The sequence below is a fragment of the Dreissena polymorpha genome, chromosome 9, assembly GCF_020536995.1.
Source record: "Dreissena polymorpha isolate Duluth1 chromosome 9, UMN_Dpol_1.0, whole genome shotgun sequence".
Taxonomy (NCBI): domain Eukaryota; kingdom Metazoa; phylum Mollusca; class Bivalvia; order Myida; family Dreissenidae; genus Dreissena; species Dreissena polymorpha.
In genome coordinates this window covers 34,186,690-34,214,402 of record NC_068363.1, presented here as the reverse complement: position 1 = coordinate 34,214,402, position 27,713 = coordinate 34,186,690, and the positions used below count along the sequence as shown (strand labels likewise).

General features: G+C 34.2%; 1 protein-coding gene and 1 pseudogene across 1 annotated transcript; one reads left to right on the top strand and one right to left on the bottom strand.

Annotated features, from left to right (window-relative positions):
* Window positions 1–1,562: 1,562 nt before the first annotated feature.
* On the bottom strand, window positions 1,563–22,811 carry LOC127845951 (TBC domain-containing protein kinase-like protein; annotated as a pseudogene).
* A 2,791-nt stretch (window positions 22,812–25,602) lies between these two features.
* LOC127845950 (calbindin-like) lies at window positions 25,603–26,076 on the top strand. The gene has a single exon (XM_052377128.1). The coding sequence runs from the start codon at window positions 25,603–25,605 to the stop codon at window positions 26,074–26,076; it is 474 nt and encodes a 157-aa protein (XP_052233088.1).
* The last annotated feature ends 1,637 nt before the right edge of the window (window positions 26,077–27,713 follow it).

Below are 27,713 nucleotides of genomic sequence, written 5' to 3'. Positions count from 1 at the left end.
ACAAAGGCATAACAATAATACGTTTCCGTATTTCAAGTTAAATTAATACATTTAGAATATTGTCTCGCAATGTAAGAACATATAAACAGCATTTTAAGTAATGAAATCCGGTCCGTGTAGTTCGAAGTTTTGTCCGGATGCTCAATAAAACGAAACCAACACACTGAACCATGTCGAATTACGTTTGTCATGCAAACAACTAATTTAATCAAACTCTTTTAATGCCACTAAACGGACAAAAAACAAAATAGCACGATTTGAATGTCAAATTTGACGTTTAGCGCGAAGTGTTCAGGCTCCGATCCATACTACCAACAGACGAGTTTCCGTTTTATGCGCGATGTGCAAAAATGATGTCACCGCCAAACTAGGTGGCGGAAATACCAGAGCGGTTAACGGAAAACAAGATCATCGTTTTTTAATATTTTTTTTCCATTCATTTTGATGATTACAATTGTTTTCGAATATACAATATGTATAAAATAGCATTTTTCGTAACCATATCGATGTACATATATATTTTATGAGAGTTTGACCATAGTCAATGTTTTCATACATTTTCCATTAAATGTGCATTGAATATTTTGCATAAAAAAGTAATACAAAAACGAATAAAGGCAAAATTTATTTTTAAATAGCCACGGACTCACACAGTACATATCGTCTTTGATATTTACTGTAACTAGATTCCCCGAGTAAATAAAGAAACACCTTATTTTAACCGCTGCGGATATATAAATACGTAAATTCAAAATTGGACACAATGAAGCCATGGACAAGAGGTTCAGTTATAATTGAAGCATCGTCGAAACGCCCATCACACATTACAAATCCTGTCAACATGTTAACCCAACACGACATTTAATGAAAATACCCACATGACTGTTTTTATTAAAACAAAAGAAGCTTCTGGAATCGTCATGGATATGTAATCAGCATAACGAAGTTGGACTAAATGTAAACACGTTTAATAAACAACTTGAACATAGTTTTATTGCACATGATTAAGTTATACCGTGAACGACCTGAAGAATACAAGTCAATATACATATACATAAACATCGTGTCATGCGTTCATATACATATAAAATACTAAATATACATTAAGTTGAAAGAGGTTTACTACTATTTATGCTTGAACAATCTTAAATTCATAAACGCGGTCATAAATGTAACGCCATATAAAAAATTATAATGCAAAAATGAATCCCCATGCAGTTTATTTGTTGTGATTTTTCAAACGTTGTCAAACTTTAATGTTGCACATTTATAGAGGTTCTTATGTCGAAGGTAAGAGTATAACTCTACTAATACCATAGTACATTATTTACAAAAAGCCATTTACCAAAGTCAAATAGAACAGATTGAATTGTTTATACGTTTTTTTTCTTGCTGCTGATAATGTCTGATCAGGAAAATGGATGTTTAAGTATATGAAAAATAGTGCATGGGTATCGAACACTGCAGCCGTATAACAACTCCAAATTGTTTATATTACATACATTCATACGCATATGACTTAGAAGAACCAATGTATGGGCTGATGCTTTGTCTTCCACTGCTCACAAATCAGCCGGTGGCACGGTGAGAATGCCAGTTTGTCGAAGCACATCGATGCCTTTATGCAGCGTACACACACGTGTATACCCAAGGCGTACACGCTCGTTGGCAAACTAAAAAAGAAACAAAGTTCATTTTAGCACACAATTTGGCAACGAGACATTACTTTGATTTGAAGTTCACTTCGTTTATATTAAGGACTATGCCGAATGTGATTTATGAAACAATATGTATGCCGCTTTCACACAGGTGTAGAGGTTTGACACTTAGTGCTTAATTGTGTCATTCGATGTAAAAATATGACCTCGAACTTAAAGGTTGCCATGTCGATTTGTGCGCGCGACATGTCCTAACGACGCAGTAGTTGGAGAAGTATAAATATTTTAGAGAATGCTGTGAGTCGGTTTCCTTGAATCTGATCAATGGAAAATTGTGCAACACACTGTCCGCCATTTTGTAATTTACAGAGACAAAAATGTATATAATTTTCATCATCGTATAAAGGAAGAGAATAAAGGTTTATAAAATCAAAAATATGTCACACACTCCTTTTTTTTATTACAGTTTCATATAAATCAAATTCAACTAAAATAAATTCGATAAACAACCTTTGGGCCATTTTGAAAATAATCAATAACAATGTCACGCACTAGTTTTCCTTAATACTATAAAGCGTAGGAAATTATATTTAAATTTTACAAAAGCAATAAATGTTTCCAATGCCAATAACTTCAATCAAATTAACGGAAAATGCAACCAAACACGATGATTTAAGTACACCTTTTCATTGTTTAAAGGATAAATTGCAGATTTGGAGCTGTATAATGCAAATAAAATATGTTTTAGCCGGAGTTTCTCGTAAAAAACGGACCAGACAAGTTTGAAATGCTAACTGCAGAGCTCCTTCTGTACACTTCAACTGACAATATGTAGGATACGACATCAAAGGGACAGAAACTCATAGATTGACTTACATTAGAATCATTTCTGCCCCTAAAGCCCGCCACGACCATCACTTCACCTCTGTTCTGTTTAACTGTCGCCACAGCTGCACATGGTACAAAATCACCTTCAGGTGAGAATGCGGACTAAAATGGAATGTTGATACTTCCGGGCATCGTTCCTCGTCGGAATTTTAATTCGCAGTTTAAGAAATTCCTTAGGCCGTCAATATATTCCTTAATGAATCAGCTTGATAAAGTTGAAACTTTATAAAAATTATACAAATTGGAAAAAAAAACGAGAGCGGTTGCAGATGTTAAGAGTGGGTTGTTGTCCCAGTAAATTGTATACAATCTAAAGTTTGCTCGATCTCAAAAGCTTATACGTCAATATATTCCTTAACTCGTTTATCAGCTTGAATTTTTAAAAATAAAAGTAATAACTTTTCTTTAAGTATACACGGTAAGGATTTAACATTTTACTTAGTATACGTACGTACACAAATAACGTTAGCTGACGAATGCTATTTGCAAAATTTAAAAAATTTAACAACAAATAAAACATCTTCAAATTATGTTTTAACAGGTAATAAAGTTATAGCGTTTTTATCTTAGTAGTACATCAACCAAGGTGTAATAAATAAAATACCGCGCATTACATTTGATTGGTTTCAGTTAACATACATCGTAAATCACAGCCATTGAATGTACGACAATCAATTGCACATGTTTTCGAATATCAAGTATACGTTTCAAATGGTGTTTTAAAGGTATGGCTTTAAAATTACATATATGAGCTGAATCATCCAATACAATAAAATAAAAATGAACTCTTAAACTTAACAAAAGTCATTTTTTAATTAAGAACCTTTGTTTCAACTGTATAAGGCAAGCAAACTATTGATCATGCAACAAAGTGCAATTGCTTCAAAAGCAAATATAAAATGATTTAAACTGGGGTCGCCTACGAAAACGGTTTATGCAAATATAATACTTTGCCACGCGCGAAAATGTTTACATATAGCCACTCATGAAATGATAATATTATCTTAAACTGATCAAAACACATAACCAATGTAAACATTTTTACACTGTATTACCAGGCATTGTCAAACAGTGCGAGTGTTAATTAAATAGTAATTAAATTGAATGCGTTTTAATTCCCTTTTATTATTGTTTAATTTGAGTTACAATGCTATGACGTTAAATTTTATTTACACTTAAATGTATTATGAATATTGCTGGGCCAAGTGTGAGGTTGAGCGCTCTATAACCAGGTTTAAACCCCCAATGCTTTGCATTGACCGTTCCAAGGCGGTGACCCCAGCTTTATTCATATTTTGTGTTTATGTTGGTTTGTATTGTGCTGTATTGTGCTGTTTTGTACTGTTTGGGCAATCGGTCACTTGCCTTAAATAAAGGACCAACTAATTGTTTTTAATGAAAACTTAATACTGCTCCAGCAGCTGGAGTTTCACTTCTTTATATTGATATTTTGGGTGATTTTAATATAAACTTCATCTATGGCACATTGATAAAAAAGAGCACTTTATAATCATTTAATTTCAGTTTCCTTTAACGCCGGAAGGAAATTACCCAATGCAATCTAAAGCGTTAACTGAAAATTACGCACCTTCTTTAAGCATCAATTCTTGTAACGAATGCAATCATATGGTTAGGTTCATAAAAGCTTTGCACGAATAATAACAATGTATTAATGCATAGAACTTACATGTTCATGTCTATTAACAATAAAGGCATCACCGGCTAACACATTATTGAAAAGTTTAATTTATTGCCAAACAATAAAGGACTCGTGTTATAACATTACTGAAAGGATACTCGTCCGGACTCCTCACATCTATGACCAGCAGCATTGGTTTCACGTTAGTAGTGGTCTTCGTGGGGCTTCGTTGAGCGCCGTTACTAAGGTAGTCACCCAGTTCCAGCAAGTTCTCCGCGGGCATTTCTCCGACTTCAATTCATCCAACGACAATGGTTCCATCGACTGAAGAACATAAGATGAGCTTCAAAATGATTATGTGTAAAAACATCAATATACATCACTCAATTGGTCTTTCAAAAGAACCCGATGGCACAATACTTAACATTTTCGTTTCGCATGTGTAATTATATTAGTTTCACTCGGCCAACTTTAAGCTAAGGGTCGGGGCTCAATGGTCTGTTGCATTTCTTTATAAAACTATTCAGGCTAAATGTTTTAACTTAAGTACCTCTGTTTTTAAAGAACCGATTCTTGGTGAGTGTTCTTTAAAGACCAGAACATTTTGAATAAAATACGATCATGTCATGTCATAAACCAACACCTTTTTCTACTTTTGGAACCTTTGAGCAATCCATTCTAACATGTCTATTGCATCCCGTGTATCGTTGATCATACCCCTTTTCAATATTACAAGCTTAGTTTAAAACATAAAAAAACATGTTTACCAACTCATTTGAAGCCTGATCGTTGTAGTCACGTGAGCAATAGGCGTTTCCTCGGCTTTTTTCGCAACAGGTCGGGCATGTTGGCGATAGGTAGCGCTCATGGTTGTCCTGCAGAAAATCTTAATGAGTTTTTTACACACTTCTGAATGTCGAGCTCTGAAATATATGCCAGTCAAACGTCACGAATGTGTTCGTTAAAACACTGAATGGTACATGTGGAAAAAAACACAAACAAATAAGCAGCAATAGTTATAAAAAATTTATTACAACAAATGCAGAACATTTTGTATCGTTTTGCCCATGTCACTAAGGTATATTTAAAAATGGTCTTTATTAAAAACCGTTCAAGCATACAACATTCATGGCATATCGGAAAACAACAATATACACTCGTTAGAACCAAATGACAGCAGACGATCGTGAAACTGTTGCAGAATGGCAACTCCAACACAGAGCGGAAACGAGGAGTTCCCCAGCAACAGTGTATCCCACAAATGGTAGACTTTATGTAGGGGGAAAACATCTGTAAATCATAGGTAAAAATGAAAATATTTAGTTATTTACAACTATGAAAGCCAGACAATTTGCCAAATGTTACGGTAAATACATTTTATACAGTGGTATACATGAGAAAACTAGACCATAAATGCCATTGACTTTAAAAAATACCAGTGTAAGTCTACTGTTAAATCAATAAGTATGCACTTACCTATAAACATCTATGACTTACTGGTTAAGAATAAAAAAGTTGTCAAATACCACATGCCAACGGTATGGGTCTTATCGTTTCAGAAGAAACAATTATTTAAGTATTCATCATTAAATACATATAAGGAAAACTAGTCAAATTTAGAGCAGGGTCTATGTTGAACCAAGGAGAACAACCGCAACTACCTTATTAGAGAAACACTATAGGGATAATACATGTTTTCGAGGGCATGACCAAGTGCGCAGGAACGGATTTTGAGAGCGCCCGCAAATGATCATGTCCGAGAACATTTGTATTTTCGCTATTATTGCATAAACCAATCACACATACCAAAATAAATTAAAATAACATTGACAACAATATGTCTTGTTCATTCGACATCGACAGAATAACATTCGACATCGACAGAATAATTCGATTATTTTATTGACGTCATACAGTTCTAGGTTGTGTTTTACATATGCCTCACTCGGTCATCATCAGATATGACGAGGCTTAACCTTCGGATAGGCAGTTTTCGATTTAAAATGTGTTTTAAGTTATAAGTGGATTAATGCAAAGTTTAAATGCAGCCGCGCAAAGTAAGAAATGAGGAATTATTCTGGAATTTACTTGTCGTGACGGATAAATGTATCGTCAGAATAAGTCATTGTTTTCATTGATGTTTCTTTCGTACAGGTCTTTCTTATTTCGTTCCAACTAAATTTCCTAAAAACTCATACTGCCAACATGTTGTCAGTGAAGTATTTCAAGCATATAGCAGGAACGTTGAAGTTACATAAACACTAACATTTACATCATAGTCTTTTGAAAGTGTTGAGTAAATAACCTTAACTTCATTGACGTTGCCAATAAATAAAGCTGTTGTCAAGAGAGTGCAGACGGTAAAATTTGAAAAGAGGATTGAACCATTCATTTCCTTTATCCCTGCATTCATGTGGAAACTGGTTCTTATTCAGTTCCCCATTTATGCTTGGACAGTCGTCGAAGGCTGGAGTTATTAACAAAGTTCATTATAACTTCATTAAATCCAATGAAAACGGGAAGTAACTGCGCGTGGACCAGTTTATGGATATGAAAAAAATACAGGGCTTTTGCCAAGTTTCTGCAACCCGCCAGAGGGCATTATAGAAAGCGTTTATGTGATTTGGAGTAACATAAAACATAGCAAACCTTCGAATTGAATAAATTTTAATTCCCTCTTATTATTGTTCAATTTGAGTTGCGATGCTATGATGTTAAATTTTATGTACACTTACATGTTCCATGAATGTTGCTGGGCCAAGTGTGAGGTTGAGCGCTCTTTAACCGGTTTGAACCCCACGTGCTTTGAATTGACCGTTTCAAAACGGTGACCCCAGTATTTTGTTACACTGTGTGAAATCTGTTTCGTATTGTCCTGAGTCGTATTGGTTTGGCACTTGGTCACTTAAATAACGGACAACAAAATTGTGTATAATAAGAAATGCAATACTGCTCCAGCAGCTGGAGTTTCACTTCTTTATATTGGGAAAGGATTTTAAAAAGGTTAACTATATTCCCATAAGGAAAACGTGTTACCTCAGCTCGAAGACAATTTTGCCCTAAGCGGCATGATTTGAAAAAAAACTTTGTTAAGATTCATAATACGATGTTGCATGCAAAGTAATTTTCCTCTGAAACTTATTATTTTAGTGACGATGTTTAATCATAGATTACTATAAAAGTCTAAATAAATCGTTTGACCTTTTGAACGTGACCAGTTTTTACCCTCAGTCATATTCTGACAAATCTGTGAAGGTGACTTCTATACGATTTAACACATAAAAATGAAACCCCATAGCCTTGCGCTTTCTGAAAAAGTTTCCACATAAGCAGCGGACCGTACCGATTGATTCTGTGAACGATGTTCAATCAACGAGTATTCCTGTGAAGTTTCATTAAAACTGGTAAGCCGATTGTTGACGGTACACGATTCCGAACAGTCACACACAATATCTCAACATCTGTCTCGGTTGAGTTAAAAATCAAGCACTGAAAGCTTAACAATAATTCACCGATTCTAAGTTAGTTCACATAAGAGAAGGACTTGATAGTCGCTGTGACTTTTGACATACGACACTCATTTTCGCATCATTAAAAGTCAAAAATAAACATGTTTATGTGAATGATTGTTTCAAGCATTCACCAAAAGACCAGTTAACTTACGTGCAAACATTGTCAAGAACCACGGTAAAGCGTACAACTGCAAAATAAACAAAAGGCCTATGTTTGCCGTTGATCGCTTTCTTTAGTTCACTCATTAATAGTACACTATAGATGTATAAGGTTGGAGAAGAAATTGTTTAAGTGTATCACAATATACAATTATTAAAAAATCTACTAGAAGGAAGAAGCTTCTTTAGACCATTGTATTATGTTAATACCAAATATCGAAACCTCAGGGTCGTGTGATTTCAGAGGAGATCGTGTATACAGTATAAATGTCAATATACGCTATAAATGTCAATATACGTTATACAGGTCAATATACACTATACATCTCAATATACACAAGTGGGCGACACCCACCACAACCCACTCTGGCGCGGCCAGTTCTTATCATAGGAGCCTTATTTGAACAAGCTTTGAACAGAACAAAAACATAATGTAAACGATCAATTATCTTGGCTCCTACGCAGGCACATTTGTAGTCTGTGAGATGATTTTTGAACTTCCACTATATACTTTATAAAGGAAACAAATAACGCACATATCAAGGCCATTTGACCCCAGAGGAATGATATTACACGCCAAATATCAAATAAATTGCCTCGCGTAAAACACACGTTTCTGTTTAGCAAACCAAACAAGATATAACAGTTAATCAAAAAGCGATATGCATTTGAATTTAATTCCTTCGACCATCTTAATTTATTATATTTAAAATAATTGAAAAGTTAAACAGATCAGTTACCCGAGATGATTATAAAATTGTTAAACAAGAAAATACAGTATAGGCCATTGTAAATATTCCGTACGCATATTTTTGGAAAGCAAATAGGTTATATATTCGTAACGGTCTACATACATCTGGTATGAATCCAAACCCTTCCATGTGATTGGACAGCTCATGATCATGGAATGCTATCAAATGACTAAACACGGCCAGGTATTCTGAAAAGGGGGGGCAGAATACCAATTTATGAATGCTTTTATCATCCATGACCCTCAACAAAGACAATGAAATTAATTGAAATGCATGCACCTAATGTGCACCTATCCAATGAATAGTTTAAGTGCAATATTTTGACAGCCTTTGTGATAATGTGTGCTAGCAATAGACCAGTTTCACAATGCTACCGCTGTTGCTATTTTTAGATATCACGTGACGCGTCGAATTTCAGAACGAGGCTGAACGTGTATAGAACTTTGGCGGAGGATATTGATGATAAACCAGTTTGTTTTTATTAATTACATTAGGGATTTTCATGAGTACTGACACTGGTTACAATAACGGCAAACATATGCATACATGCATGTGTTGTTAAGTCAATAAATTGATGGGGGGGGGGGGGTCATAAAATAAACATTCTTACACCTTAGTCATGTTTTAAAGCCATAGTATTTAGTACCACTAGTGTAAACGTGTATGTACATTTTATGTCATCTTTATTAAATTTTAAGATACGCACGATCATCAGAGCAAATGTGGTCTGAAGAATAAACATTGATAAATGCACAAAACAAATCTATACATACGTCGTATAATACAAAATGTTATTATATAACTTAAATTCTCAAAAGTATGTTTGTTGGTCTGTACTGCTTTTCATGATTGATCGAACGTGCAAGATGTGTGTTGACTCAATCATAAGAAAACGCAATATAAAATTCAAAGCATATGACACTATTTAAATGTTTTGTCTTTTTTTTAACTTGAATTAATTTTCTTTTACAGTGAAAGACAATATTGAAAAATTATTTTATACAGGTGAAAAAATACGAACGTGGAGCAAACTGAACTGTCTGTGCATGCACCTTTATTTCTCTTTAAACGTGATTATGAGTGATACATAAATATCACTTTATGTAATAAATCTCTTTTGTCTGTATTTTTCGGAAACATTATATCAACCCGTTGTGGTCAACGAAACAGCTTGTTTTAATTTTGTTCTACTATACACTAACGAACACTCTTCGTATTGGTATTAAGCAACATTCTTTCACAAGGACAATCGTTCCTACGATAATTTTAACAAGGCGGACATTCGTTCATACGTTGTTAAAACTACCCGGAAATTGATTCCCACGATATTTTGACATCCCGGACAATAGTTTCAACATTATTTTGACAGATCGGATATTCGCTCCTACACAGTTTTCACGCCCCGGTTTCTGCAAGGTTTCGCAAATTTCAGATGTCATTGTAAGTCGATATATTCGAAAAAAAATTTAACGTTATCATTCTTATGATCACGATAAAGTCTTACATGCAACATTATAAAGTATTACACAAAATATGAGAACAACAAAAAACAACAAACTATTTTAATAACGACACATTAAAATACCAAATAAATGCCAAGAGGGTCATATTATTTTGAAATAAATGTGATAATAATGACCGGGATAGCAAATATTCAGGACCGAATCTCCGGGCTGTTAAAATAACGAAGGAACAACTGTCTGGGCAGTCAAAATTATGTAGGAACCATTATCCGCATTGTCAAAATAAAGAACGCACGAATGTTCAGGTTGTCAAAAGCATTAGAACGAATGTCCGCCTGCGTGAAAAATAGGCTAGGACGAATGTCCAGCGTTCACTTATTATTATAATAAAACTTGCTAAGATCTATAAAATATTTAGTTAGAGTATTTGGCGTTACATTAGTTTTAGAAATGACTACATAATACTACTACCACGAAAGACATTGGGGTATCATAAATGATGTCCAATGACCAGGCATCTACCGCACGGGTGGTTTATGACACAATGGTGTTATTTAGTATTTGTCGGCACCGTTTCTGATCATAACGAGATTATGGGTTTGTGCTGAACACAGGGGCTATTAAACCACATAATAAACAAGACGGATCTTTATTCGAAAAGCGCGATAAAAAAGCTCTATCAAAGAGTGTCAAATGTGTGAAAAAATGAAGAAAAACAAGTACTTTAATCAAGACTTTTTAAATGTATTAACACTCAAACTGTGAAGTACATAATTTATTACTTATTCTGACAATGTCATATCTTAATCGTTATATCGCCGAATGTTCAAAAGAGTGAAAGGTTGAAATCAGATGCGACGTTGCGTGTGACTATTGTAAATCGTTACACGTTCAGCCTCGTTCTGGAGTTCTGCGAGTCACATGACTCGCTCTTAAAAATGTTGGCCTATTGTGAAAAGGGTCTATTGTGTCATATAACAACTCCAAAATAAAGGAACATGTGTTTCTGGTTATTGCTCAAATAAATATACATGTACCTGATTTACATATATTTACCTAATTAAGCAGTTTACTTGTAGCTATGATACTGTGAGTAAATATTTCTTGAATTATTAAAGATTGGAATCGTTTGCGATTTAAAAAATCGATCCAAACTTTCCCACATTACTCATCAGTAATTAAAATACTTTTATACTTTGTTTGGTATGGTGGTTAATCATTTTTCTTGATTGATATTTAAGGCTAAAATTTACTTAAACAAACTATTGGTTAAACTCAGAAATAAATTAACAAACGAAGTCTTGTCCGTAAATTTTAGCACATGAAAGTAGAGTAAAGCAGAGAGGTTTAATTCTTGCTCCAACCAGATTCATTTACTTACCTTGGATGACAGGTGAATTGTCTTTTCAAGAAGAAGTTGTACACATATTTGGGGATAAACACCTTTTAAAAAATACCAATAAATTAAGTTTGAATGGCAAATTGCATTGCATCACAATCGCTATTTTTTCTTTTCAAGACAAATAAGCAATATTCATTAATCTGTTTTCAATTAGTATTTCTAAATATTCTAAGAACTTGGCATACAACGAGATAATGAACATACCCGGTGTGTCAATGTTGTACGCATGGTGCAAGTTCTAAGCAGAGTATATATTAACGAGATATAGACCATACGTGTTTTATAAACTATATCTGGTTCTTTTAGAGTACCAAGAACATGTGTTACGGAAACTACTTGGAGGCGCTATGAGTTTAACCTTGATTAATAAAGGTTTAGTGACAAAAAAAATGAAAAGTGGAGAAAACGTGTCTTAATTTTTCGATTTTATTTATTAATGTGTAAAGCGCTTAGATCGGCAATATTGTTCTTCTTAAAAAAATCATTGGACGCAACTGTGATTTAAATTAGTCTATAGTAAGAAGTCGAAAAATACCAATCCAGTCATTTTATATGTTGGTAATATATTACAAATGTACGACCGGAATAAGCAACTTTCAGCGAATAGATGTTAAATAAAGGAATACCAATAAATGTGATAATAAAAAGCAATGAATAAAATCATACAAAGGTTTAAATATTTGGGTCCAAATACTACATGTACATAACAAGTCTCCTTGCTTCAAATTGCTAGCAATTAGTCTCGATAATAACTGCAATTTTGTTTAATGCTAAGTGATCAATTATTGAGATAGCTCGGATTATTAATTCCTATTAATTGTCTCGCTAGGCTGACTAATACAATTTGTTTTCAAATCAAATGTTTACTAAATGCAGTTCGATGCCTGTCATTTCACTGATTATCATAACAAATCATCAGAAAGAAGTTTATATGAATAGCAGATAAGATGTTTTTAAAACACAGTTACAACTCACAAATGCTTAATAACACTCAATATTAAATTTGAAGAACAAAAAACTAACATATAAAATGAATTTAGAAGTTATTATCATTATCGTGTCGAGTGGGTATTGATTTAAGCTTATTAGCTTATCCTCTTGGTACAAACGTTGTTTTAAAATTCTGACCACTTTTTATCCGATTCTGTGCTCAGCGTTAAATTATCCACCAGTGGGGTTTTTATGCAACCTTTCCAAATCCATTTACATTGACACGTCTTAATATGACACATTTCAAAATACTCTTTCACGGTACATCTTAAACAGTACATTATCGACTTTGTTGCCTTGTAAGGAGCATAATTCAATGTTTTCATCTTTTTTACGAAACAGCATCATCGTTTGCATTTTGTAAGACATGACCTCATCATATTCGGGTCCTAAAAACGGTGCTAAGACACGCAACGACGAACACAAACACAACATAAGTTGAAGATAATCGTTACGCCTATCAGTACTGCAAGTAGCAGTCCGGAAAAAAATATGTTTTAAATCCAAGGAAAGCTATTTAAATCTAATATGGCGCTGGAAGTATTATGTCTTACAAAACATTTTACGCATCAAAGCTAAAGTGGTACGGGTATAATACGGGTAGAAAATATGTTTGCTCTCTGGTTATTATAATGAACTACGGTAATTGTCTCCGTAAAGTGATAAAAAATCGGTTCTTCACAGGTATTTATTATTAATTCAAATACACGAATACAACCAATTTTCAATTGCGCCGAAAAATATGTATATATCAATTCTTCAAAGGAGTTCAATTTTCACCGACGCATGGCACTTGTATATTAGAAAAACTTAAATCACACATATATTCGGCATCATTTTGCTATATGGCGAATATTTGAACGTTGATATATTTGTGGGTAGAGTGTGTTGAATAATAACTTCATTACAACAGGTTATGAATTCCGCCAAACCTTCGTCGTTGAAATGCAGTGCGAGAAACGGAGCGCAAAGGGAGTCCAGCCCCTGCCAGTACACATACTGCGGATGACTGACCACCCACCCCTTAAGGACTCGCTTGAATTTAGAGTGCGCAGTTGGGGACGCAAGCAGTTCATGGTACTGGTGACAGCGCGGAATGTCCACTGCAATCTAGGAAATACGTGCACAAACTGTAGTGTTTTCGGCACGATTTTTTTTCTCTGACTCCAGGATGGAAATACATTGATAAAAATAAAATACCGACGCACAAGACACACCAAATATGTATGAAATCTGGTTACTAACTTGTATATTTCAAGTAAACGTGTTACTTAACTTATACATGTAGATAATAAACCTACCGGTTTTTGTTTTACCAATACAAATACGCTATGTTGTTTTCAAATAATTAGAGATGTCGAGTATATACATAACATTACCAAATTAAAGACGTAAGTGCCCAAGGATGGTAACTTCGGATGAATAACTCACTTAACATAAACTGTACCTGACGATCAGTACCAGTTGGTGTTTCCTTATAAAAACTTTCGTATTCTGCTTGTATATCTCCCTGAAATACGTTCAAATAAATAAAAATATGTTATTTTACAAAGAAGTAATCAAATAATGAGAATGTGTTCGTCGTTCAAACAACACGTTTTTTAAACGATCATGTGTAACAATAAGTCATGTGTACACATTGTATGCAACATAAATAATTAAAAAAATCATTTGAAAGCAAGCTTTTAGTTATTACAACATAAAGGAGTGATACAAATGTTTTAGTGTATAGCTACCATGACATCTAGAATGGCCGCCCACACAAGGTGTCTAAACAGCGGAGATATGTCAACCCTGGCTTCCCATAGGATGTCGTTACGTTTTTATGGATACCCCTTAATTAGACGCTCGTACAGAATCACTCGGTGAAACTAAGATAATGATTAAAGTGTCCTCTTGATTATATTTTTGAAGTCAATATTTCACCAAACAAATGTGTCATAGAAGTCTGCTCGGTTGGCCTCGGCATTGATCAACAAATGTCGCCATGTTTTTACTTTTAGCTATTTAACGAAAAATAAAGAAACGATATCGTAAAAGACATAAGCTTAAGGTTCATGTAGAGGCTTCAGTTTAAAAAATGTGGGACCCCTAGCATTGAACTCAAATTTTACTAAACGAAGAGTGCCACATTGAAAATATAAACATATTTGCTTAAAAGGATGGTTTTCCTTCAAACTGCTACCTATTTTGTGCAGCAAAATCTCATACCATCGACAAAATCAATCAAAATACAAAGCGATTTTAACACAAAAAATAGACATTTTTTTCAACAATCTGAATGGTTTTTATTCAACGTATTTCGGCGGAAAATTATATAACTAGTAATAATATCGACATTGATGAGGGCAAGTTACGCTTAAATAGTAAAAAAAATACATATCTAGAAATATCAAAACTCAAACACATGTCATTTCATGACGATGGAGGCAGCCATTTTTAGATTAATAAAATTGAAAGAAACATGCTAAAAACTCACTAATCGCCTAATTGACATACCAAATGGTTGACGATGACAAATGCATTGGATTGTAATATTTCCGTTGATGTGTGCAAACTGCATGATCAGACTTCATAAACACTCCAAAAAATAACTTTGTAAGAAGCATTTCACCAATGTTTACAATTGTTGTCGAATTACATGTACTTGTATTATTGCGCACAAAATAGTACGCTTACAGACTGACAGAAAGATCGATACGAATCTCCGTTCAATTCATCACGGTATACTATTTTATTGATAATATATAATAATAATTCGCTTCAACAACCGAAATGTAAAAATAATTCTTTTAAACGGAGTTTTTAATAACGAAAGTGAAAACAACGGAAGTCGGATGGATATTATGTGAGATGCACTTCGGCTCCAGAAAAACAATACAAATACACTAAAAGAAGACATGTGGGGGATAATTATCAGCTAGAAAATACTTGAAATGGGGTAAGTGATTTTATCTCTGTGTGATCATTTCTGTTATTAAGCGCGATCTCTTCCTGATTAATGTTAACAGTTGTTTTACTAGTCGCGACCCAACTGTCAAATAATGATGTGTTTTCTCAGGTATGTGTATACACATACCAGGTTTTCTTACTACTTCACGTGATTTCGACCGATTTATAATGCACGTTTTTTATACGGAGCACAGCGAATGCCACGCTTTCAAAATGGGTAGAAGGAATCGATATACAAATGTATAACATGATTCGGTTTGCCAAAAGGAACACATTATTTAAAACGGTACAAGGACAGTAGTTGTTCAGGAAGGAAGAAAGAAAAAAACATGATACCTAGCTGTGTATTTCTATGTAAAACTATGATTTCTAGAGTCGTCTGCACACAACTCATAAAATCTTGTTATTGATGAGCAATATCTTCTTTTATCACAATGATTTCTACCCAGCCAAACCTATTTCTTGATATTTATTGACAATTTAATTTGTCGTCTGCAATTTCTTTTAATTTGAGATGGTTTAGAATTTTCCATTTGGTTATAGCAAAATTGTAAAGCCTTTGAAATAGAATGGTTACTCTTATTATCCACCATACCTGGAATTTTAAAAAGTAGTTTTGTTTAGTTATTTTTAGAACTTTGTTTAGGAAAATTATCAAAAAAATGCAGTTGAATAATAACTCATTTGTTGTTTTCTGACAACAATTTTCTGTGAAAACGTTGCTTACTTGACCTTGTATATGTATATAGCTTTGTATTTATTTAACTTACGGTAGTGCATATCCTTCCTAACTTTAGATTGAGATTTTGTAAATTAGTGTAAAAATGTATTGGTTATAACAAAAATATGAATAAAGCAAAAAAATATTGAATGTCAAAAATGTGTTTATGTTATTCTATCCGTCATTACCTTTAAAATGATGTATAGTTTGACCATATTGTACCACATTGAATGAAGACAAACCAAATCAAAGTTTTAATGAATTTTATCCCTCCCATGAACCTTAATCAGTACCAATTAAAAACAAATTCTGAGTTAAAGAAATTGAATGCGTGTCAAAATCTCCCACTGCAAACTGAATTACAAAACAATTATTTTATCTTACGAATTCCAAATTATGCAAATACGACGATCATCTGAGCAATGCGTGATGGCATAAAGGCACAAACCAAATTGAGGCATTCCAGTTAAGGGCAAGAAGAGCACTGATATTTTTTCCAATCAAGTTGTTTTCACTCAAGTAGAATATGGCTTGAGTATAGGCACATTTCAATTACAAACATATAAATTGGCAAATAAAGTTCGATAATCAGAATCAAAATGTTGGTTTAAAAGTAGTGTAACGTTTATTTTACAAAATATTTGTTTCAAACACCACTTTCATTTCTTGGATCATTGAAAACGAGAACATAATACAATTTATAGTCTTTACAAACGCACAAACATATATAAATATACAAGGCATTTTGGGGGTTTTAACCGGTAGAAAGGCATACCGAATTTCACACCAGTTACACCAGTAACAAACCTGGTGTTCTATGTCTTTCTCTTTGATCACAAGCGGAAGATTTGCAATATTTGCGAGGTCTGCGTTGATAAGAGATGTAGAAATGGTGTCACGGGAGCTATTCCTTAAACATCAAAAAATTAAGTACATGTAGATGCTTAGGCGAAAAAATCTGAACAGATTACTTTCCTACTGAAAAGAGGTAGTATGCATATCAACTTATTTGATTTGACTTTTAATATGTCAAAACAGTAATGGAAAAAGAACATGTATATTCTATAAACGAGTAATTTAATTATATTTGACAATCAGAGTATAGTTTTGATACAATTTATACATGTATATTAATTTTGAACGTCCAATTTGACCGGTCTACTCTTACAACGTAAGTAAGAGACTGCTATGTGCAAACGCATACAATATATAACACAGCCGGATTTTTGTAACGATAGTTATAACATAAATGTGGTTACGTATATGGCGGTTTCTGTTTGGCGCACGTGGCGTAAAGCTGCCACCCTCTTGCGGCAAGTATTTTGTCAAATGCATTATTTTAAGTGTGTTAAATCAAAAGTGTGTGTATAGGAACTTATAAATTGGTTGAACCAGCGTCAGTAACTTTATCCGTAAATTATGTATTCCAACGACAATTAAATGTCAATTACAAACTTGGTGTAAAATGCATATTAAAACAATCTTGCTCATTTTAAAGTAGAGGATAGTACGCTTTTCCATCCATGTCTGACAACCTCTGAAATTCATCCAAAGATTACAAAGTAACTGTTATACGCAAACAAATATATTTAGTATAACGTTGTTTACTTCTACAAGTTCCGCTTAATTACCAAATTAATATATTGAAGCAGATATTTATTTTAGATTTATAATACATTGTATATGTTCTAATGTTTCAATAAACAGCAAAATTTAGTATTACTCCAATTCAAATTTCGAAATAACAACTTTTATGTTTCAGTTATAAATGAGAAAAAATAAGTATACAAAAGTAAGAAGACCTTTGCTATCTTAGGCCTTAAAAAACTATAAACTGTTATCATTATAAAATCCCTGACAAGTAATTTCACTGTCTGCCAGAAGCCTTTAATTTATGATAACACAAATTAAACATATTGACTGCCAACATCAATTGTGCACACCTGATGCAATGCGTCTGCTGCAATCAAGCCACATATAGTTACAATAATAATTATAACCAAGGCGCTGAACGGCTTCTAATAAAAAACAATCTCTCCTAAGAAACGGTCTGTAATTAAAGTTATCACATATCTTTTCCCTTAAAGAGACGTTTGTCATCATTATAGCACGTTATCAACTAGTGCTGATGATAAAAAATGTTGAAAACCATCTCACATTAAAGCCGACAGTTAAATATACAAACGTCTGTACACACAGTATCATGGGTAAATACATAGACGGCCTAAACGTGACAACGTAACAACTCTATGTTAGAAACGTATTTATATTTGTCGTTTGATTTTTAATAAAATAACACAGAAAATGACTATTTATGAGCTGTGGAAAACGTATTTTTTTATTTTAGCTTCAATAAATCCGTTGCTAATATACTGAACAATTGTATCAATGAAAAATGAGTTCAATTAAATTAAGCAAGTGAACATGGAAAACAAAATAATAAAAATTCTCACGTTAAAACTTTATAATCGAAAAATAAAATATTGTCGCAGTGACTTATGGCAGAAATAAAAGACTGTCAAACAATTGAATATTGCATGTTTTTTTCTTATTTGCATCTATAGTTTAAGAGAGAACCGTAAAGGCTATGGGCAAATTAAGTTAACCTCTCTGAGATGATCGAGGGTCAGCAGCACCAACCTGGTGTACCAGAGCTCCGCCTGGTCCCGACCTTCGCCGAGGACGTCACCGCTATCCAGGGTTAGACTGAAATGATAGCATCAAGTCGGTAGTATCTTTTATCGTTTTGCGTAAATCGGGAATTTTCATTCATTGTTTACTTCTGAATTAAACAGTCCGGAGCGATATAGCAACTTAAAATAACACCATTTTTGGATGCAAAAAATAAACATAGGAATGTGTAAATTCATAAACAGTACAATATGGAATGTTATAAAATAATCACTGTATTAACATAAATATGTGCAATGGTGTTTCACAAGAGAACGTCATTATAAATTTATGAATATACGATGTCAAGCACATGATTGGACAGTCAATTAACTTGCTTTCGTACCACAAGCAAACTTGTTAAACATGAAAAATAATAAGATGTGTGGAGTATGGCGTCAACGTGATATACAGGTATTATTATTATTATTATTATAATTATTATTATTATTATTATTATTATTATTATTATTATTATCATACCGGATTTATATAGCGCCCTTTTCATGCAAGAGTGCACGTTCAAACCCGCTTTACATAAGAACATTTGACGTATCGCAGATACGAATACATTTTGCAACACTTTTTCAAAAGAAATCGATCAAAACTACTCAATTATACTATAAAACTACTCTATTATACTAGAAGTACTACGTAAAAACATGCACAGTAACCCTAGATTAGAAAGATCAACAAGACACTATAAAACTAACCTATGTGTATAGCTATAAGACAATTAATGAAACAATAAAATCTAAAACTTAAACAATTAGTACTACGTAAAACAACAAAAAAACATGCACAGTAACCATAGATTTGAAAGATCGGCAAGACAAACCAGAGACAAAACAGAGACAGGCACAAGGGTAACGTCAGGATACCATTACCACGAGTCCACAACCCCCAAAGGAATAATTATGCTTCCTTTAAAAGGGTAAATTCAAGTTCATGCTGATTGAGACAAGGGTAACGTCAGGATACCATTACCACGAGTCCACAAACCCTCAAAGGAATAATTATGCTTCCTTTAAAAGGGTTCATTCAAGTTCATGATGATTGAGATTTTATATAATGAATTGAATAAACCACTGCTTATATTGCATAAGATTGGAGGAAGAGGTGAGTTTTCAGTGCCTTTTTGAATGAATTCAGTGTTAAAGAACCTCGAATGTTTGATGGAAGTGAGTTCCAGAGTTTGGGAGCAGCGTACATGAAACTTCACTCCCCGTATGATACGGATTTAATCTTCGTTGGAATCACTAATGAAGTGGCTTCGTTCTTTGATCTTACTTTTCGCCTTGGTTCGTAGACTTCAAGTAGGTTTTTCAGATATACAGGCGATTGTCCATTTAAGGCTTTGAACGCATTGGTAAGTATTTTGAAGTGAATTCTTTTTTCTAAGGGAAGCCAGTGTAATTCTTTTAGGATCTGTGTTATGTGACTATAGCGGGACGTTCTTGTGATAACACGCGCCGCAGTGTTTTGAACATTTTGTAGTTTCTTGATAGCTGATGTTTGTGTTCAATAAAGCAGTGCATTGCAATAGTTTAGCCGAGATGTGACAATTGAATTGACCAAGGATTTTGTGGCATTTGGTGTAAGATATTGCCTGATGTGACCTATTTGCCTAATCTGACCGAAACATGATCTACTTATAGCATTAATATGGTGTTCCATGTTCATTCTTGAATCAAACCAAGCATCGAGATTTCGAACGTATTGCGATGGTTTAATTGCCGAGTACCCTACTTTAATAGTTAACCCATCTACGTACTTAGCCTTGTTTTGACTTGAAAATACTATGACCTCGGTTTTGTCGGTGCTAAGTTTGAGCATATTTGTATTCATCCACGAGATGATATCGTGGAGACACTTTTCAACTCGATTTAGTGTTTCGTCTTGGGCTGCTCCATCGGTGGGTTCAAAGGAAAGGTAGAGCTGCGAGTCATCAGTAGAAGTGATGCCCGAGTCCATGTTTTTTGCAAATTTCCCCAACAGGTTTAGTATACATGGTATAAAATTTTGGGTCTAACACAGATCCCTGGGGTACGCTGATGGTCAGCAGCACTGGTTCTGATACATTGCCTTCAATGCTCGCCGTTTGGAAGCGGTCAGATAGGTAGGAAGCTACCCACTGTAGTGGTTTTTCAGCAAAGCCAAACTGTTGTTCGAGGCGGATTAAAAGGGTTATGTGGTCGATGTTGTCGAAAGCGGCAAAGGATCCAGCATAGCAAAGACAGTGACCTTTTTCTTATATAATGATTGTAGGACATCGTTTTGAACTTTTAATAACGCTGTTTCTGTTGATTGACACTTCCTGTATGCCGACTGGTTTTCTTCATTTAAATTGTTTTCTGTCAAATGTTGATCTATTCTTTTGCTGACAACTTTCTCCAATAAGTTTGAAACATATGGCAGATTCGAAACTGGGCGATAGTTTTGTAGTGTTTCTTTATATAAGGTGGGCTTTTTTAATAAAGGTCTTATAAGTGATGTTTTAAAGGATCTTGGCACACTTGCTGTTTCCATCGAAAGATTAATGATTTTTGTCAGTATTGGTAGCAGTTCAGTTTTGCACTCTTTCAGGAGCCAAGTTGGAATAGGGTCAAGCTCGCAAGATTTATTTGGGGATTGCATAATGATTTTTTCAACTTCTTCCTCAGTTGTCGGACGGATATGTGTCAAACTGCATGTTTCTGCAGTTGGGTTATTATCATTACTCTGTTTTGAATTTGCTTGAGATAGGGCATGTTCAGAGATATCTTTTCTGATACCTTCAACGTTATTTATGAAAATATTATTGAAAATCTTGTGCTAACTCATCGGATGTTTTGCCAGGCGGGAGAGCTATTTCAGATGGGTCATCTAGAGAGTGTTTTGTGATTTTGTGCATGTCTTTTGATCACGGCCACATGATGTTACTTTATCTTAATAAAAATCTACGCGTGATTTTTCAACCTTTTGTTCATTTTAGCGCAGTGGTTTCTATACAGTTTATGATCAATAGTGAGTCTCAATTATAGCCATGTTCTTTCCAAATTTCGTTTGATATTATCGCGATTATTCTCAGCATATGTAAGTCACTCTATATTGAATCTTCAATTATCATAAGAAATTATGTATTTATTTCGACGCACTAAAAGCGAGTACGAATGACTTTACAGTGTTTATTCCACATGAATTTAAAACCATTTTCACAATTAACCAACGTGGATGGTATGACGTGTATCGTAGATTTGCAGATCGAATATACATTGTAGAATATTTGTACAACATACGAACAGCGCTTAAATTACCCTCAAGATATGAACTGTTCCATACATTACTAGATGGTAAGAATATCACATTGCATTATCTTACATAGGCAGGATGGTGACGGACGGTTTAGCCTTGACCATGCCCACTTTCTTTAGGACGGCCTCCAGATCCCCGCCTGCAAGCTTCCATAGATAGTAGACCTCCTCCATGCAGCGCTCCGAGAGGTAGTCCGCAACTTAATCTACAACGTGAAATACAAATAGTCCATCACTGAACCTGCAACGTGAAATACAACAAGTATAACACTTTACCTACAACAAGAAATTAACTTCGTCCAGCACTCAAACAGCAACGCAAAATACAAATAGTACATCACTAAATCTAAAAGTTGAAACACAAACACAAAATCTACAACCTGAAATAAGAAACTAAAAAACATATTCTACAACGGGTAACACACATAGTCCACAACTTTATCTAGATTGGCAAATACAAATAGCCTCACATCTTAACCCTTCATTTGCATTGACAAATACAACTACGTCACGGCAGACAACTGCCAACATTGTTAGATATATATATATATATATATATATATATATATATATATATATATATATATATATATATATATATATATATATATATATATATATATATATATATATATATATATACATTTAAATTTAAAAACAACAGATTTCCACCTATACCTGAATCGCTTATGTAACTTGCCGGCAGCGCCATTCAAAAATCATCCTATTAACATTTAGCTGGTAGTATAGGATCAGCTCACTAAACGTCTTTTACTTTAGGTATGTTTAGATTGCGCTTCAATAGGTAACATGTAGGCTTTACTCTCTGTTACTTAAATATAGAAGGGAACAGAAACATTCAGAATTGTACATACATTTGTATTTAAAATGTGCATTAATAAACGTTTGCATGCATTACATGTACTCGGGAACATGTTGGCTTAACTTTCCATCGAATTTATTCATCACATTTAACAAGGTTTGGCAAACAGTTTCTTAGCTTGAAGTCGGTATAGGACTTACTAATTATAAAGTAACGGTAATACCGACTCGTAAATTCGCCTGCTGGGCTAATTTAAATTCGTCTTTAGACATGAATACCACATTTAACATGTAAACAGACAGACAGCGTATTCCAACAAAATGATTTTTTTTGCAATTTGCAGTAAATTATAACCTGCAAGATAAAATTTTCATCCAACTCTATTGAAAATCTCTATACGAGTGTTGGATCGAATATAACACCAATATATACCAGTGCATCATCGATCGTTCAGCAGATTTTGTTTTAAGACCGTATTTTTTCCGGATCATTATCTGTAGTCCTGAGTTTTTATTCAACTTATAATACGAGTATGTTTGTTTTGAACAGTTAGCGATGCACTCAACGCGGTATTCGAAAGTATGAAACACGTTTTCGGACTTTAATATTCGCAGTGTCGTAAGATGACGCAAAGAGCAGGGAGACAATAAGGAAGTTATGTTCATAGTATATTTGTATGCTTAGACAAGCATAAAAGGTACATCATGTTTTTCTCATTCCGGCGTACTCTTAATCTTCAAGTTTAAGTTGAATTCATTAACATACAAGAAGGTTGCTGTTTAAAGTAAAGCAGTTTGGTCAGTGTTTACTTCAATTTAAATAATAGTACAGCAACTTCAGGACTTTGAACAATATATCAATATATAGACATGCAACACAAATATTTAACGTTGCAACTTTACTCCATTTTTTTTGATAATTTAAATGTATAATCGAACTGATTATCTTATATGCGCGTATATATTTACATCATATTGTCCTGCCAACGTGTTGAAGTACAACTTCAGATATTCGTGCTGTTTATTTGCTGCAGTGCACCTCTTATGTATTCGACGTAAGTTATATTCACATAATTGCGTAATTAACCATGAACACAGTTATGGTCCGCTTCTTAATTGTTAATTGTTGCGTCTTTGGTGTCGAGAATCGCATTTGCATCATGTTGTTTGTTTTTTGATAATGTTGTTGTTTTGTTGTTGATGTTTTTGCTTTGATTTGTGTTTTTATATTTTTTTGTTGTTAGTGTTGTTATTGTAGTGATGTGGGTTTTTTTGGAGGGGGGGCTTGGAGGGGGGCTCTGCAATCAGTCTCGTTATTTCATGTGATTGGAGCATGGTTCCCAAAAGCGCCTTACACGCTTGGCAAGAGCATGCCGAAGGTATGTTTAAAGCTTCTTCTGCCTTCTTCCTTTGTAAGGTTCCGAGCTACGAGTGACTTCAACAGGTAGGTCAGGAGATTAAAAGAATTGTCGCCTTGTCGCCAAGGAGAAAGTATTAAGTATCCTTGTCATCATGCAATACATGTGCCGGTGAAAGGCTATTGAACAGTATATTGATCTATCTGACAGAGTATTTTCATAGTGATTGCAGATCATGGCATCACCCACAGACTCATATTATCTCCGTTTATCTTTTTCCATTTATGCTCTAATCGGCGTTTACTTTGAACATGCTCATTCTAGTTTATGTAAGGTAGCCACTATATGCGTTCCTGACATGTGGACGCGATCTTAACTCCGTCCCACTACAACCCACGGCAAACTAGCCTTCCGAAACCATTTAGGACTACTCTAAATACTCTTATACACCAATTTGTATTATTATCATCATTTGTATATATGATTAACCATATGTGAATGATTGGCCACAATGCGGAAATGTTTATTTCCTTAAGCGATGCCCTCGACATTTAAACCATCCTACATGCTTAGGATCGCAATTTGCTCCTGATTAGTTTATCGTGTAGTGTCAAATCTTAGTTAGTAACAAGAGTGTGTCTGCAAACCTCGCATACATATCACACTCAATTTTGGAACTTATTTACGACGACTAAAGGTAATGATATTCACACAACAAAGTTTATGTTATAAAATGATATAAATGCTTGCTTTAAAGTTTGTAATCATGAAATATCAATTTACATAGAACTGGCACAAATTCGAAACAAACTTAGTACAGATCGCTTACAGTAAAGGTATTATAATCAACGCGGTCTTTCTCTATTAGTATATTCGTAATTGAAATTGTATAACCACGCAGACTCATATTGGAATATTCTATTTATTGCATTTGAAAACCTTCACAAATAAGACTTATGACAGGAATTTGGTGATGTTTTATATGTTATCCGAATTTCGCTGGAAAATTATTATAACTTTGTTTTTATTCGCTTGTAGTGCTACATTCCCTTTGTAATACAAAACACATGGGAAAAATCATATCGCTTCAAGAGAGCCGTAAAAAAATAGCTTGGTTATAACTAGCGATTAACATGAGGTCTATAGTAATATAATTTAACATAACTGATCGCTATTTCTAACTAAATAAGATTTATGTTTTTATATGTGTTGCTATCCATTTTAACTATACCAGTGACATAATTATAAATATTCAGCACGTCTGTCTCACGCTTACATGGAATTTTCATTTTGTATGTGATTGTTTTAGTCGTCTACGCAGGAATGCAAAGTTTATATTTCAACCACGACATTCCAGATGTCGTATTAAAGAGCTTTTTCAAAAAGTACGACGCGGACAACAGCGGATTTCTCGACAAGAAGGAACTTTCAAGTTTACTGAAAGACGATCTGGGCCTGACTACTGCCCAAACGGAAGTGTATATCCATCTTCTGGATGAAGATGGCGACGCAAAAATTAGTTCCGACGAATTCTGCACCTGGCTTCGGAGCAACGAGCGATTCAGTTTGGTGGACAATTCGTCGCGCTACTATAGAGTGAGCAAAGCCGTGGAGCTGTTCAAAAAGTATGACAGGGATGGAAGTCAAAGTATCAGTTGTAATGAGTTTACAAACTTGTTGACCGAACTGGGTTACAAAATGTCGATTTTGACGCAGCATTCAAAGCCCTTGATGCTGACGGAAATGGAACAATATCGTTTCTGGAGTTCCTTAAGTGGCTCAATTGGGTCCCGTTAGATTAACTATTGCTTATGATAAACTTTACGCGATCAAGATTATATTTAGCTAAATGCAATTATGTTAACGTCGAGATATATGACTAACTATTTGTGAATGACAAAAAAACTGTTAAGTTTACGTCAATAATACATTCTGGCTGTCTGTGTGTCAATGTGACAAACATTTTAGGGGGAATGATGCGTATACGGATATACTTGTCATTTGTACGCTCGTATAGCGCATGCAAGATAAACTATATATAAAATACGTTTGTATCAGGTAATAAGGTTCATTTTTATTTTCATTTGAAATGAACGAAAAAGAAACAATAAAAGCCTCTTTTACAAAAGACCAAGTGAATACAAAAAAAATCATTAAAACGATTTTGTCACTTATTATGAATAAACAACAATTTAAACCAAAGTTCTTCCTTAAGCTGTATATAATATCATCGATTGCTAAAATATGACTAAATATACACTACATGACGCGTATATATATGTTAACTTAATTTTAAAATAGTGCACCCAAAAATGATTCACACGTTATCCTAACTTCACCATAGTGTCACTTTGCACGCCTAAGTGCTTGCATAGACGTAGATCACGATGATGATGATGATTATGATGATGATGATGATGATGATGATGATGATGATGATGATGATGATGATGATGATGATGATGATGATGATGATGATGATGATGATGATGATGATGATGATGATGATGATGGTGGTGATTATAATGATGATGATGATGATGATGGTGGTGGTGGTGGTGGTGGTGGTGATGATGATGATGATGATGATGATGATGATGATTATGATGATGATGATGATGATGATGATGATGATGATGATGATGATGATGATGATGATGATTATGATGATGATGATGATGATGACGATGATGATGATGATGATGATGATGATGATGATGATGATGATGATGATGATGATGATGATGATGATGATGATGATGGTGGTGGTGGTGGTGATGATGATGATGATGATGATGATGATGATGATGATGATGATGATGATGATGATGATGATGATGATGATGATGATGATGATGATGATGATGATGATGATGATGATGATGATGATGATGATGATGATGATGATGATGATGATGATGATGATGATGATGATGATTATGACGCGGGTTATGATGTATATCAAAGGACGTGTTGAAAGGGATTCTGATGACAATCAAAATTATGAAGACGACTATACCAGCTAGAAATCTGTCACATACACTTTTGCCCCCAAACGATACATGTTTGGACACGGACTAATCCACTTCTACAATAGACAGAAAGACAAAGGGTCATACTTCTGCCAAAAAAGGTTGCACACAAAATTCCTTTATCTACACATTCAGGTACATAAACCGATAAAGGTTCAACAACATCCGCCACGCAATTTAAGAGTAGTTCAGACCGCACAATTCGGGAACATGCATAATGCATATAGCATAATATTAAAACAGACAAAAAAACATTATCTTTGCGAAATTCCTTTCATTCCGATCATACACGCCTTAATATCATTAAACTTTTAAAGCTGGAGCAGGATCTGCTACGCACTTTATGATAACCTGAATTATGGGGCTATATATTCCATTAACAGACAAAGGTCATACTTCGGC

Excerpts from the sequence above, each read along its gene's own strand:
- LOC127845950 (XM_052377128.1), top strand. The coding sequence starts at position 25,603 with ATGCAAAGTTTATATTTCAACCACGACATTCCAGATGTCGTATTAAAG.